At 36.5% G+C, this 15,642-nt stretch overlaps 2 protein-coding genes across 2 annotated transcripts; both read left to right on the plus strand.

The window, feature by feature from the left end:
- Nucleotides 1–1,830: 1,830 nt before the first annotated feature.
- LOC146139610 (uncharacterized) lies at nt 1,831–3,826 on the plus strand. Its single transcript, XM_083391802.1, has 4 exons — nt 1,831–2,005; nt 2,340–2,483; nt 2,914–3,015; nt 3,612–3,826. The coding sequence occupies exons 1-4, from the start codon at nt 1,957–1,959 to the stop codon at nt 3,698–3,700; spliced, it is 384 nt and encodes a 127-aa protein (XP_083247928.1). The 5' UTR covers nt 1,831–1,956; the 3' UTR covers nt 3,701–3,826.
- A 126-nt stretch (nt 3,827–3,952) lies between these two features.
- On the plus strand, nt 3,953–12,083 carry LOC146139611 (uncharacterized). Its single transcript, XM_083391801.1, has 4 exons — nt 3,953–9,101; nt 9,956–10,102; nt 10,669–10,770; nt 11,244–12,083. Exons 1-4 carry the CDS (start codon nt 9,053–9,055, stop codon nt 11,336–11,338), a joined length of 393 nt encoding a protein of 130 aa, XP_083247927.1. The 5' UTR covers nt 3,953–9,052; the 3' UTR covers nt 11,339–12,083.
- Nucleotides 12,084–15,642: the final 3,559 nt, after the last annotated feature.

Raw genomic sequence — 15,642 nt, forward strand, 5'->3', positions numbered from 1 at the left:
ATTTTGCGCTAATTCAATGAATTAGAAAACTAGATTATCTAGTTGTCCAAGTCTGCCCTTGGGGATCCGTGAATTGATTTTCATGAAGGCCTAATTGAAATATTTGTTTATATTTCAGAAGTAAACAATTTTCCAAAAGAAAACAGTTTAATTAAAAATATTGCGGCTTTGCCTTTGTATTTAGACTGAATTTTACATTCACATTTTTAGGACCGAAATCAACATATTTATGAAGTTTGTTTGTATTAGGACGTCGATTTATGACGTCATATCTGAACTTTTCTTGCTCCGTCGTCCACGCAAAGCCCAAATAAGTTGTTAGGGTCCGAGATGAAAAAAGTTTAAGAACCCCTGCCTTTAAGTTGATATTTAGTATAAATGTATGATTACCCAGCGTTTTCTCTATGTTTTTGTTATGCTATACACATTAAAGCATAAACTATGAAGTTAAAATGGAATACACTAGTGGTTCTCAAACGGGGAGCCGCGGCACTATAGGGTGCTATTTTACCGCTCAAGAAAGCCGAGAAATATTTGTGCCGCAAGCCAAAAAAATATTGCGAAACACTGGACTACACGCTTGGCTAATTAATTCTAGACCTAACTTTGCTAAGCCATTGACCCTTGTTCGAAAACTATTTACATTAAAAACTAGTTAGAGATTTACGTAAAACGCAATCAAACAGTTTCTTTAGATAGCTGAAGTTAAAAATATCAACGTTAAACCAGATTAAGTTAAAAAAACATCACTTGAAAGAAGAGACTTACTCCTCATAGCAATAACCATATTCATGTGTCATATAAAGGTTCTCTGAATATGAAAGAAACGTTTAGGTCTGAAATCACTGGTATTTTCTGTATAGCCATTAAGTCTGTTATACTCTGAATGCTTTGTCCATCACACAATAAAATTAACAATTCGCCCTTATTACTCTGGTTATATTGCCGAAAATTCCTTTTCAGGCTTTGTTTATTTAAAGTTTTTCTTTGATTCTTTGTAATTATTATATTCTATTATTCACGCATCGTTTAAGATTGATTTAGAAAAACAACTTACAAGGTAACAGCGTTATTTCATCGCCTACAGTATGTTAGAGTTTTGGTAAACGACAACCTACGCCGCCGTGTTGTAGCTCGCCCTAACAAACCAGTAACTTGCTTCCTAATTATCTATAGTGTTTGTTTGAATTTCCCACATCGGTTGCTACACAAACCGCGTTGATTTCTGTTGTAGTTACTTTTGTCCCTTCCCGTTTTTGTCGTCTTCTTAAGATAATATTGTGTGGACTCATGTTACTTTGCCCAACCGCCGAGAGACGAATGAAGGACAATAAAACGAAGTGCCGCGTAACCCATTCTGGTACACGGTTGCTACGTAACGCGTATTGGGCTTGTGAAATTCTATAGTCAGACCTTTATTTTCGCCAGGGTAATCGACGCACAACAGCACAGCAAAACAGAGAAACCGCGCCCGCATTTCGTTTAGGCTTTGTGCGTTGTTATGTGTTTCACAAGAGAAGTTGCGTGCTCATTTCAGACCTGTCGAAGATCTGGTTATTTATTTAGTACAGTTTAACTTTCCAAGGAGTCGACAGGCGAAGTTTTCGTATAGGCTTTACTAAATTAAAACCGTGGTTTTAAAGAAGATCAGATTTTTTTATTAAGTTGATCAGCCTTCAAATGATGAAAGTACAAATCTTTAAAATGTGAAAATCAATTTATGTTAATGTGATACGACACATCTGATCTCCACTCCGTGAACATCATCAATACTTTAAAAATGAATCTCCACCACGTCAAAACTGACTTTAGGTTTTAGGAGTTTTATTCTTAGTTGGGTAATGATTTGCCAAAAAATGATTGAATTAGTAAAAAGTGACGATATAGGTCCTAAATAATGATTTTATTTAGCAGGTATTTTAAAGGAATTAATTTAATTTAACCTCCGCCAACAACATGAAGCTTTCAATTGTTCTCGTTACCATTGCTATACTTATTGGAACAGGTGTGTGATTATTTTGTGTTATTCTTTTAATTTTAAGTCGACTTGATCTCAATTTACGGACTGCTGTATAAAGTGCTAAACTCCTATATGCTAAAGTAAGGCTTAATGTTGAGAATGCAAAAGTTTCCCTTAAATAACCGAGAATATATAGACAAATATACTTGCATTGTCGGGTTGTACGTTGTGTGCCACACATTTCCGCTTTTGTTTTTGTTATGTTGAAACATAAACAACGAAGCGGTTGTAATTAGTTTTAAAATGCACTACACGCTTGGCTGAACAATTTTAGACAAACTCAAAGTTCGGAAACATGACCCGCTGATTTTGCTTTCAGGCTCCGCCCTGCAATGCTACGTTTGTAACAGTGTAGCAGGCGTACCTTCCGGGTGTGCAAGTGGTTCTATTGCCTCGTCCAACCTTCAAACATGCCCAAGCGGTACCTCTACCTCATGCAGCAAGGTGATCGGGACAGTCGCAGGTACAAAGAAACCAAGGGACTACTAATAACACATGTAGTCTTAAACGTTCGCAAATCGCAGAATTATGAACCGCGTTTTTTTTTCAGTTAGTTGTCTACACGTGTGCAATTTTGTTCTAAAGCATAAGACAGCATAATAAGGCGGAAGCCAAATTAACGACAAACGCAAAATGAAACTAATAAAATCATTATAAAAAGTTATAAATTGGCGTAGAGCCCGAGAACCCCTAAAAATTGTTTGGCGGGCGCCCCACTGTGTTTATGCTATAAGCAATGGGGACTTTTGTCTAGAATCGTAATAAAAGAATTATGCTCGCTGCAATTTTACCTAGATACAAATGAGTCACACTGGACGGTAGTGTGCAGATACCGCAGCTTGGTTTAGATTTAGAGTTATATTGCATAACACATTACGGGAGCTTTGTTTTAGGCATTGAGACTGTGACAAGGGCTTGCAGCTCAGTCTCAAGCACCACTTGCACATCGGCTTCCTTGCTGGGAATCACCACCGACACATGTTTCTGTCAGACAGGTAAGGAACAGAAAAGTGAAAATGACGCTCGCTCTTCCACAGGTTGAGCCGGCATCAGGAATTTGCAAATTTTACCATTATGTTATGAGTTGTGTGCGTGGTACATCTTATACAAAAACATCAAGCAAACATGCAGTGCGATTTCCACTTGAAAGGTGGAAAGTGCTAAAATAAAAAATGGGAATAGTTTAATGTTGTGGTTTGCAAATCTCCCGTATAAAAATGGCAAAAAAAAACAAAAAACTTTTGAAATCACAAGTACAACCCTGGAGCTCAAAGTTTGCTCAGAGTTACCTCATAATGAATAAACCAATCATGGTTTAATTACACGTGAAATACCCTGCTACATTTTAGATCAATCAAAATACATGTCAACCACAAAACAATATTTCACCCCCTAAAAGCTTTGTGAAAACAAACAGTGGTTGCCATGATCAGGATGTTTGAATCCAATTTTACTGTGCAACTTTTACAAATGCTGTTCGGTGCGAATGAAACAGCATCCTTTTTGTCCGTATATGAATTTGCTTCTACGGTAGGAGTTTCGCGTTAATGTCATTGTTGAGCGTGCCAAATCATTCTTCCTACCTGTTTAGATGGATGCAACTCGGCTAACCGAAGCCTTCCCAGCCTCGCCGCGCTGCTCTTTGTCTCCCTCTTGGCAGCAGCCTTCCGCTTCGCGTAAAGCGCGCCGCGTCTCTTTATGACGTCACTGTGCTGTGTGGGTTGTTATAGCGATATATCTAGTAGCGTTATCTTTTTCTATGTGTTTCGACTTGTGTGTTCAAACAAATAAAAGTGCGGCCAAATATTAGACCTCTGTTCTACTTGAAACGAAGTTCCACTCACACCGCAATTCATTTCGAAAACAAAAATTCAACATATATGAATTTTCGTTTGCCAAAGCTTTCAATTTTCTTGTTAGTGTTAGATTAGGCGCTATAGATTCAAACTACAATAAAACTAATTTGATTTCAAAAAGGCGTGACAATGTTAATATATGAAGAACGATAACTCCTTAATACCATCTTTCTGTATTCTCTTATCATATGCTAATAATCCTGTGTATAGCAAATTAAGCACTTCGTTTCTAGAAAACAGTAAGTCGCATTATGCCAAATGCCCTCTCTCTTCGGCAACTAAACGAAACACCAACCCAGGGTCAGAACAAAATCATATTGCTAATCATTCTGTATGTAACATAATATGCACTTCATTTCTAGAAAACAGGGAATCGTTTCACGCAAAAATACCAAAACCTTCACATGTCATATAGGACTGGTTCACATACTGACGTTCAAAATAATTATTTTGGAATAAAATGTAAAGATTATTTGTTTTGTAAACCGCGTGATTTCGAACCTCGGCCTTTTCAATACCAACAAGATTATGGACCTAAAAGCAAAAGTTGTCTAGCTTCCTTTATGAAACATAAACTAAAACCGAAAAATACACAGTTAAGGTGTCAACTTTAACCAGTTTCAAATGGTTACCATTTTTTAATTCGTAAATTAATTTAAAAGGTCGATACAATATATCCCAATAAACAATGTGATAGACATCCAGTAATTTTTTCAAATAACTTAATTAAAAACAATTTTGATTAAATTGAAGAATTTATTTTTTTAAATAGGGGTATTTATTTGTAGTTTTCTTTTGTAAAACAGTTTGAATGCCATTTGTTCTATTTATGGTTTCTGTTAGTGGAATCATGTTTAAAAAGACAGCCAATATAAGTTCATTAGTTAATTGTTTTAAAATTATTAATTTTGATGATAATGACCTGACTTGGGTAAGTAGAGACAATTAAACATAGGAGTAACTTGTTATTTATTGAAATTGCTTGACTATATGATTTAAATGCGTTTTGCGTAATTCATGTTTTTTCCCTACTAGGTTTTATTCCCCTATGACAGGGGTGGATAATCATTCATAGGCCAAGAACCGCATATCTTATGGGCTATACCAGTGGTCGGCAAACTTTTTTTGTCGTGACCCAAATCACTCTTTTCAGAGATATTGAAGGCCGACTAAGTAAAACCAGTACGGAAGCAGTGGCGGATTTAGGATATTTGTTTTTAAAGTTAAGTATTATACGGCGCCCTATAATGCCCAAAACACTGCCATGGCATAATCTAAAGCATAGTGTAAAACGAAAAATATACGCGTGAAGAGCGAAAAATTTTGCACTAACATATAGTTAAAGCTCAACAGCCCCTCAGGACCATATTTGGCAAGTGCGTCTGAACCACGCTGAGACTAGATAGAAATTCTTAGCCACACGAACTTTTAAAATAAAGTGCAATGAATGTACGGCTACCACGAGGCCCATGAGTACATAAATGGCTCTGCGGCCCACATTTGGGGCGCGGCCCACCGTTTGTCGACCACTGGGCGATACAGATAGCTAATTTTTCCGCTTCGCGCGAACGCGCGGCATGGGTCTTAATGACGTCACTGTGCTGTTTGGGTTGTTACAATAGCGATACATCTAGTTTTCTCTCCTGTGTGTTTCGACTTGAACTATAAAAGACAAATGAAAAATATCAGAACTGTGCGAGACATAAAAGGATTGTGCAATAATCGAAATTGATTTTCGTAATAACTACGATTTACAATAGTTTGGCAGGCAAAAAAATTGTGTTAACAACCGGCCAATATTATTAAAATATGTAAAACGAGAACTCGTTTAAACCATGTTGCTGTGGTCTACTTTGACAATTGATGTTTTTGATGTGTTGATTGTCTTACGTTTTACATATTAAACACTTACAAACCGTATGTTATAGATAACAGCAAACCGTATAATATTCAAATACTATATAGACCAGTGGTTCTCAACCTTTTTAGCTTACGAAACGGTAAAATTTCAAAACAAGCTTTGCGGACCGGTGGATCTTTAAAAATCAAAATCAATTCAAAATCTAATTACGACAAAAGTATATGCAACTTAAAAGCAAAGAATGGAACGTCAATTTAATAAGCAGTTTGCTTCTGTCTTTTTAATATTATACGTGTTTTATGTGTGTTATGGAAGTTGTTTCTAATACAACTGGTTTTAAACCTTAAGACTTAAGCGAGTTGTAGCCTACTGCAACACTTGAACCATTGTAACGAACAATAAAGTCCAAAGTAGACCATTAGCTATATGTTGGGTCACACATTGGACAAGCTTTTAACATCTTGCATTTTGCAACTATGATATAAAATTGTAATATACTTGGCGGAAAGGCGGGAAAGTTGATGCCCACCGGCACCGGTCCGCGGACCGGCGGTTGAGAACCACTGATATAGACTCTTTTCCGTACCACAGCGGCACAAATATAAAGCACGATTGGCTGTGATTACGTAGGTGGTAGTCTACTATTACTTCCTGTAACTAATTAATGCAGGGTTTTGTATAATTCTTCGGACATAACTCTTGAGTTTTATCATTTAAAACTTGCAGGGTTATGAATAATATAGCTTATAATGGTCTATTTTTTAGTCCTTATACTTAATAAACAAACCTGCAGTATCATTTTATTAACAATCAATCTAGGACTTAAGGCAATGATTGACTTAAGTATAATTAAGTTGGTGTTTTTAAATAACATTACCTTAAGTATTTTTGTTGAAATAACCTGTCTTAAATAAAGCCTACCTGGCATACGAATTAGATTCAGATTAATCCTTTAGTCTTAATAAATACAATTTTGCTAAAATTAAAGGATTTCAATGTTCGGCCTAAAATATACGTTACTTGTTATTGTTTTTTTGTTCTGGGTAAAATATTGCTCGAGATGAAATATGTCAATCAATTTGTTTGGAAAAAACAATGAATTTTGATGCTAATGACTCGACAAGCAACTGACTTAACACAGAAATGACTAATAGACTTAGGCCTGACTTTTTCGTAGTTAAGAATGACTTTACGTGGTTATTTTGTAAATTACTTGATTATGGTTTCAGTCCATTCAAAATGACTCGTTTGCAACGCCGGGATTGAGTCAATCGATGTGCTAAACGTTTGACGTTAATCTGCGAGGTGTTTATGTTATAGGTTTAAGACAATTCGATGATTTTCCACGCATTTGGCTCGAATGTTTCCGACATTAGAAATGAGCTGAAAAGGTCGTTGTATGAACATACTTTACTTGTTCGTATTTCAGTTCGGGAGCATTTTTACCTAAAAAACAGAAATCGCCTACATTTTCACAGAAGCATTATGAAAAATTCACAGTAAATCTCTGCAATACAATTTTAAAAATAAAAGGTGAATGCCTGCAAAGAATTTACTTCAAAAGCAAGCAAACTTTGTCCATAAGGTGGTTATTAGGAATAGGCGATATGTTAAGTCTAGGCCTGAATGGATGTGCCTGTACAGGTCGGTGTGGCAACAATTTCTTTCCTTCTGGTCGCGACGGATCATATTTCAAAACAGTGAATTTCCAACAAAATAGCGCTATGGGAGACAATAGCGATTGATTCGATTGCAAACCTCTCTGGTTTCTTATTTCGGTCAGTTGGAAAGGGCAAAAGTGCAAAGATTTTTTGTTTTGCTGCGCCGGGGCTTAACTGACTATTCAAACGTTCGCCGAAAAAATCTAGACGATAGATGGTGTACAGCAAAAACACATAGTTAATAGCTATTCAGTTTATGAGAGTATTTTAGACCGATTTTCAGTGTAAATTGAAGAACGACTAAAATAACTAATGACGTATAGGCCTACTCAATTGGTGTTTCGAAACACGACATTAGAAGCCCCAAAGCGTCACGTCTTGAAAAACGGAAGCCGTACACTTTTCAGGTGGCCATCTATGAACTTTTGAACTGTATAAGATGTGACTAGTCAGGAAAACTAATAAAGTAAAAAGACAGGATGTGTTTTTAACGTTATGGTGTATATTGTGCAACCAGCCCAATAAAAATGCGCACTCACTCATTTACTAAGATACAGTTTGCATCTGTTTTCTTTAGAACAACTTCGCATTAATAAATGTCTTGCAAACATCTTTAATGTTTGAGCTGCGTTATAACTTATGATTTGGTGTGAAATATATTATAATGGTTTCACTCGCAGCCAAGTGAATATTGTGTTCAAGCTGAAATGGACGAAAGCGAGTGCTATTGACTTAGTCATATATAGTCCTTCACCGCTGTAGAGCACAGAAATTCCATGATTGACGGTAAAATACGTAACACGACAGAACTTCCTTCTTCAAAACAATAGATCTTCCTTCAGTCCCCCTCCCATAAACATTGGCGTAGCCAGGGGAAGGGGCCTGAGGGGCAATGCCCCCCCAAAAAAAAATTTTTATAAATATTTTACTCTTAATAATTTGTTTTTTTAGCATTTATGAGCGGTAACACAAAAGTCGATCACAGGCATGCCATACCTTTAATTATCATGCATAGTTACGTCACAAATGATGTAGTTAACATTACGTTTGATATACATTAATGTAGTTTTACTACTTAAAAGTCAGTTTTTGCTATTTGAATGGTTTATGAGTTTCGCGTTAACGGTCAGTCAGATGCTGCTCGAAACGGTTTGCTAGCATTGTCATTGTGCTCGTTACAGAGGTTAATACAATGACAAAAGCTAAACAAAAAAGTTTAAACTTTTTGAAGAAAATAAAGGGCCACTAATCAAAAAAATAAAGAGCCACTAACTCGCGCGCAAATAAAATGCTGAAATCCAGTCTAATTGCGCGTATCGCGAAATAATTGCATTTAAAGAGATTCGAATGAAAAAGCGGAATTTAAAGTCGAATTTAACAGAAATTGTATTTAGAAGGGTTTAAGTCACACAGCGCAACATGTCATAGTATGCAATACACCTTGGGTTGAATTCAAACAGGTTAAAGTTTTACATTTTTCGACCACTGCTTTTATATAAGCCAATCACTAAATAAGTGTAGGATTTTAACTTTTTATTTTTATTTCGTGTAGATCCTGTTGTTAATGGTTTTACATTGTGTCCAGTTGTAGCGAGACTTAATTACTTTAAACAGACTATACGGTGCAGCGTCTTTAAAATAACAGTTCTTGATCATGAAGCTTGTTCTATCATTGATTTCCATTTGCTTTCTCATGGAGACAGGTAAAGGACCTTTTGGAAAGACTTTTCCAGGGACTGACTTTTCAGTGTAACCGGTATGATTTAATCCCTTGCACGAAACATTGTACACAACCGTTCTTTACATTCACTCGAAGATAACTGTAATTTTTCTAAGTCGAATCCGTTTATGTAAAAATGTTTTTCAGTCTCCTTAATACTAAAACAAGTGACAATTTATTCTATACCAACCTAAAATAAGGTAGATCTTTTTACGAAAGCTATAAGGATTTAAAGGGCATCTTTATTTTAGTTTATGATAACATATATGCCTAGTTATATTTAACTAGAAACCGTTTTTATTATCAAGGAATTGAAACTAGCTGGTATTTGTGGAAGCCCAAAATTATTAAATTGTATGTAATGATTAAGGCCACTAAGGGTTAAATACTTTTTTTTTAATTTTTGCTGGGTTTAGGCGTTGTTAACCAGAAGTAATTAATTCTTAACCAGAAGTAATTAATTAATTAATTTTTATGGAATTTTTAAGTTTCAAGGGAACTTTTGGAATCAGTTAAAGAGGTCAACATGATGAAAAAGGTTCATAACCACTGGTTTAAGCGATCTCGTGCACAAATGTACAACTGAAGTTAAAACTTATCGAAATAAATTCGTTTGAGTGACCAAAAAATAGATTCGAATACTGCTTGATATGATGTAATGTAAGATAATTATGTATGGCATAGTGGTACTTGGCTTTAGACTGATAATGCAACTAACAAAATCCGAAAACGACGTGCTCTCGCCACGCTGGCCTTGTTTCGTCAAAGTATTACGAGATTTCCAGGCGCATCAAAAAGAGGCCGAGAAACACTTTACTATAGTATTTTTAATTGCAGGTTGTGCTTTGCAATGTTACGTGTGCAGCTACACCAGTACTCTGAGTGCATCATTCGGTTGCGCGAACGGTGCTGTAGAAAGCGGTTTCCTTACAACGTGCCCTGACGGAACTAATGCTTGCTCAAAAGTGACTGTTTCTGTTGGAGGTAAAAGGACGGCTATATTAAAAAGTTAAATTAGTGCTGGTTGACAGCTGATATATGCAACAATCTCTTTATCACAGGGGTTCTTAAACTGAGGTACATGGACCCCTTGGGGGACGGGGGTCCGTGAATTGATTTTAGGGGGTCCATGAAGGCCTAATTGAAATATTTGTTTATATTTCAGAAGTAAACAATTTTTCGAAAGAAAACAGTTTAATTAAAAAATTTACGATTTTTTTCCTTGTATCTAGATTGAATTTCGCATTCACATTTTTAGGACCTAAATCAACAAATTTATGAAGTTTATTTGTATTAGGACGTCGATTTATGATGTCATATCTGAAATTTCTTTGCTCCGTGGTCCACGCGAAGCCAAAATAAGTTGTTGGGGTCCGAGGTAAAAAAGTTTAATAACCCTTGTTTTGTTACAACGTCAAAATAGAATGGAGTTCACAATTACATGACGCAGTGTTACGGCTAAATATCCACCCTTGACTCTTTTGTACTAAAATGCAGTGTATTAACATCAAAGGTATAACATTTGAACACAGCTGGTAATGTTTTGCTAGGGACAGACACTATCGCGAGAGCTTGCACCACTTCGACCGGTTCAACTTGTACGTCATCCACCATACTGGCGGCTGCTACAACCACATGCCTTTGTACATCAGGTATGTAAATTTCGGCATCTGTTACGGAGCTGAGTGTCTTAGTAAGCGATTTTATGAAACTTTGTCTCAAATCCATGAAGGGCATACAATAAAGAGGTTCTTTAACGTCGCACATAAACACATTTATATTTCTGTCTCTGTAATGTAAACTCTTGTTGACCCATGTCTGTTGTAAAAAACTAAGTTGTTCATGTGTGTATACGTCTTTTCCTCCTTAGGGATTGGCAAAACAATCATAAAATATGGTAAAAGAATAAAAATTGAAATTAGGACCCGTTTATTTAGTAAAGCATTATAATTAAAATGGCTGTTACTCTTACGAAGCAAAAATTTGACAAATGCCTATTTATTTTGTTCACCTCTTTTGCGTTACAGAACAAATGGTAAAATAATAGGCTTATATTTAGCATACAAAAGTTGCAATGCAAATTTTATTTATTTCACAAAGATAAAAAATCCTTGTAATTTTTTAGACATGTGCAATTCATCATCAAGAATCGTCCCAAGTCTTCTATCTATGCTGTTTGTGTCGGTCTTGTCGTTGTCAGCAATATTTCGTTCTTTTTAGGAATTTTGTTCGTAGTATACCATTTCTGGGTCTTGCAATTCAGGTTTCAAACTTATTTAAAAACAACCCTTTTCGTTGCACACACCTGACTCAGCCTGCCAAAAGGCTTTAAAATGTCGTTCTGTAAATTTAAAACAGAACATGCAAACTGGTTTAAGAAATTTACCAATTCAAATTAATAAAGTACAGTAAAACTTATTATTCGTAAAAAATTGACAGGAAAATCAAAAACAACTCCTCTCCTATTGTGTTTTTGATTAATAGCAATACGTTTTTTTGATCAGACTTGAAAATGTTATTCTGCTTTAAAAAAACGTTATATTCCTAGCTCAATGTGGACATTAATCAAGTATTACTTATCACGGAAAACTCGTGCTCTGATCTGTTCCATCGCGGAGGATGTTATCTCATATTATTATGGGTATTTTCGTGCTATATTTTCGTCATTACCGGCTTGTTGGGCATGCCTTTGAAAATAACAATCTTGTGGCGCCTTAGGTATGTGTTGCTTTAGTCTATTTTTTCTCTCATAGTTTTGGTAAAATGACAGTTTGGTAGAACTCATATACAGGTAGGTTTTATTCCAATAATAAACATTTTAAACTTTAAACCAAAGACGATTAATAATCGTCCCAATATGTTTAGAATCATGTTTAAAATCGCCCCAAAAGAAATTAAAAACTTAGGTTTAAAGCTCTTTGATCGAGTCGGTCAGTAAAAAAGATACGCCTGGCTGTTAAACCTCTTTGGCACAACTGGCCTTTTGCAATTTTATCGCCATAATTTATTCACTTTGAATATGCTGAATAAATGCAAATATATGCTGTCTGCACGCGTATTTGGCCCAGACTCTACAGCAGTGGTTCTCAAACTTTTTTGGTTTGCGGTACACTAAAAAATATTAAGTATTTCGCAGTACGCTTTAACAGAACAACGATATATTAACTTTACTATCGCCTTTAATATCGCCTTTAACGCACTACATATACAATATGTAAATATCTCAATACTTTTAATTCGTAATGGATAGTGCGTATTTAAGTCTAAAATGCTTGCATATATGCCAATTGGTAATACAAATAACTTATTTTCCAAAATTACAAAAAGATACACGGCACACTTGACGATCTCTCGAGGCACACTAGTGTGCCGCGGCACACAGTTTTGAGAATCACTACAGCCTGTATTTCACCCATTTACGTGACTAAAAAAAGTGGAAATATTTAGCAATTCACTCATAGGAGTCATAGAAAACATCCCACCATATGGAATACCACCGTAACAGTTAACACGCATTTCAGCCGATACCTAGAAGTGTGACTACCAGATTTGCTTTCACACAAAAAAACAGGTGCTTATACTTTTAATGTAGAATGCCCTTTAACAAAGTAAAATCCACGCCAATTTTAGGGCAATGTAACGTGATACGAACGGTTAGTCGTGTACAACAAGTGTAACGTCCACATAAAACAATTTTAAATACAATAGTTAACACACCAGCTTATGACACGAACCTTGCAGATCGAACTGGAAATGTGTGCAACCATTTTGTTAGACCTATAGTGTTAGTGATGTAAATGGTTGCACTCTCTTAAGGTGAACGTGCGCGTTAATCATTTGGCGTGCCCTGAAAAATCATCTCGCGTGCCACTTTTGGCACGCGTGCCAGGGGTTGCCGAACCCTGCTGTATAGTATATGACGAATAGGAAATAGTCTTTCCTGTATTTTGAGCTGATTCATTGACCTACATAACACAAACAACATTTTGTTCTACATGCAATCTGTTGGACGACACAATTTAAATGGATCTCTGTAGCATCTTTAATAAAATTTAAAAAAAAGGAAAAAAGGTTGCTGTTATAAGAAAAGGATAATTATTGGAAATACCCGTGTCGCATCCTGGGACGACTGCCGGCGCTGATATTGGTCACGATGCTAGTATTTCCAAGAAATTTCCGTGGGTCGTTAGAAATTTCCGTGGGTCGTTGGCCCTCGTTTGAGCTAATTAATCACAAAGCAACTCAACAACGCGAAACTGTTTGTCTTTTTGCAGTTTCGATCGTGCGGTTTGCGTGGACACATATAGTTACAGTTGTCACGACTGACAGTCGCGTGAGCAATCCACAGCATAATGTCTATACTGACTGGGGATCTCCAAAACTTAAAGTTATATTCCGATGGCGATACCCGATATTTTGAACAAAAAGTATCGTGGTCCGATTCGATACCAATGACGTCATCGCTGTGCTCAAACATGCAAATTATTTAAAATAAAAAACTTTCAGATGTAATTTTACAAGGTTATTAGGCCGAAATTGCCTTTAGCGTAGAAAACGTTTAGTTGCCTTCCATTGGTATCGGATGGGCACTTACAGTATACCAATATACCATCCTGGGATCGTATGCAAGCACAGATACAACCATTTAGCATCGGGTATCGACTCGGATCCGATATTATCGAACATCTATAATAGTGACGTAACATTGCTTGCTTCGTATAGTGACTGGTTCAGTTTGGTGCGAACGACAAGCCTAACCTTCCGGTTAAATGATCCTTTGCAGATGTGATTGTCAGACTGTGCACTGCGGCACCCCTTGCCTCGTTGGATTCACAAGTGTTGAGAAAATATTTTTGTCATTTCGTAAAATAACCATATTTGTACATTAGCCTTTTAATATCGGCAAGCAAGTGAAAAGTTAAAGACCTCTATCCATTAGAAAAAAGAGCCGCTGCTTCATAGCCCACAAATTTGGCAACAAGCCACTGCACAAACTGCAACATCAACGGACATGACGAAATACTAAGAGTATGGCACTTGATTCTCTTTATTATCAACAAAATTCTGTTTTTTTTTGTTGATTCGTACCTCTTGTAAAATTAAAAAACTAACTTAGAAAGGCTAAAACTAGTAGCAAAACAATCAAGGATCGACAACCTTCCTAACCCGCAAGGATGTTTATGTTTTGGTCAACTTTGATTTAACCTATTCGGTTAAGCTTTCCCATGCAAAGCAGCACACTTTCGTAATTACGACATTAGGTGACAAATTTCGGAAACCGAAACATAAATAAGCCTTGTATTGAAATACAGATAGAACAAGGGTAGTACGCGCCAAACTCGCTGATATGACACTCCTATTAGTTGATTGCTAAAAAACTCTATTTCAGGTGGTGGGAAGCAGTGCTCAGTAACTGATGTGTTACGGTTTAGCCAGACTTTTTGACTTACGCTTTTATCCCAGCACTGCAAACTATGTCGTACGAAGCCATCTGCTTCCATGTAAAAATAGGCATTGATAACTTTGTTATTCACCTTGGTTTAGACTTTGGTGTGTACATAAATTTATCAAAGTTGGTGTCATAAAATACAAAATTCAATGTGCGCATGTGTGTTATTTTCGCAGTGGCCGTTGGAAGACTTTAATATTATCTAATTACGACATCGTAACAACCGAGACAAGGGACTTGGGGCAACCGAGACAAAGGACTTGGGGCAACCGAGACAAGGGACTTGGGGCAACCGAGATAAGGGACTTGGGGCAACCGAGACAAAGGACTTGGGGCAACCGAGACAAGGGACTTGGGGCAACCGAGACAAGGGACTTGGGGCAACCGAGACAAGGGACTTGGGGCAACCGAGATAAGGGACTTGGGGCAACCGAGACAAGGGACTTGGGGCAACCGAGATAAGGGACTTGGTTTGGGACTTTAAAGCCTACAATTGGTGACAACAGAATATATTACATTAAAATATTGAAACCGATTTCGCCTATGTGTCGTAAAGAATCGATAATACCACCTGACATTGGCTTCGATCCAAAAATATTGAACATCTCTATAGTAAGCAGTAAAAGTAGAATTGCTTCTTTTATATTTAACGAGGGTTTTAAACAGTTTCCAAGTCCTACTAGCAAATGTCTGCCGTGATTTTAGCCACATGAGTCCACTTATCTGAAGAACGAATTTATATGCATAAGCAATGCTGCCGCCGGAATTAGTTTATTTGACGTGCGCTCGTACGATAGCAATACTGCACAATTATTTTAAAATACAGGCACGCACAGCGGTTTGTAATCGTTTCTCATGTATGATTCTTGTTTCTCACGTCCCAGTTTGTTCAAAATTGTCACTGTTATTTCCGCTAACCTACTCATTACACATCAAAAACTGCTTTGTTGCTCTCGACATTTTTTTTTTGATATAAAGAAGCCCACATATATATTTTCCTAAAGTAATATAAAGAGCACTTTATCGCATAGAAACATTTTACAAACGGGTAAAATGTTCAGCATTTTACAGGTTA

Source organism: Ascidiella aspersa, chromosome 6, assembly GCF_963924565.1.
Source record: "Ascidiella aspersa chromosome 6, kaAscAspe10.2, whole genome shotgun sequence".
Taxonomy (NCBI): Eukaryota; Metazoa; Chordata; class Ascidiacea; order Phlebobranchia; family Ascidiidae; genus Ascidiella; species Ascidiella aspersa.

What these genes read in the sequence shown, in the direction of transcription:
- LOC146139611 (XM_083391801.1), top strand. Translation starts at nt 9,053, where the DNA reads ATGAAGCTTGTTCTATCATTGATTTCCATTTGCTTTCTCATGGAGACA. An exon ending in TTGCTTTCTCATGGAGACAG is followed by an intron (nt 9,102 to 9,955) that starts GTAAAGGACCTT and finishes TTTTAATTGCAG; the next exon opens with GTTGTGCTTTGCAATGTTAC. An exon ending in CACATGCCTTTGTACATCAG is followed by an intron (nt 10,771 to 11,243) that starts GTATGTAAATTT and finishes GTAATTTTTTAG; the next exon opens with ACATGTGCAATTCATCATCA.
- LOC146139610 (XM_083391802.1), top strand. Translation starts at nt 1,957, where the DNA reads ATGAAGCTTTCAATTGTTCTCGTTACCATTGCTATACTTATTGGAACA. An exon ending in GGTGATCGGGACAGTCGCAG is followed by an intron (nt 2,484 to 2,913) that starts GTACAAAGAAAC and finishes GCTTTGTTTTAG; the next exon opens with GCATTGAGACTGTGACAAGG. An exon ending in CACATGTTTCTGTCAGACAG is followed by an intron (nt 3,016 to 3,611) that starts GTAAGGAACAGA and finishes CTACCTGTTTAG; the next exon opens with ATGGATGCAACTCGGCTAAC.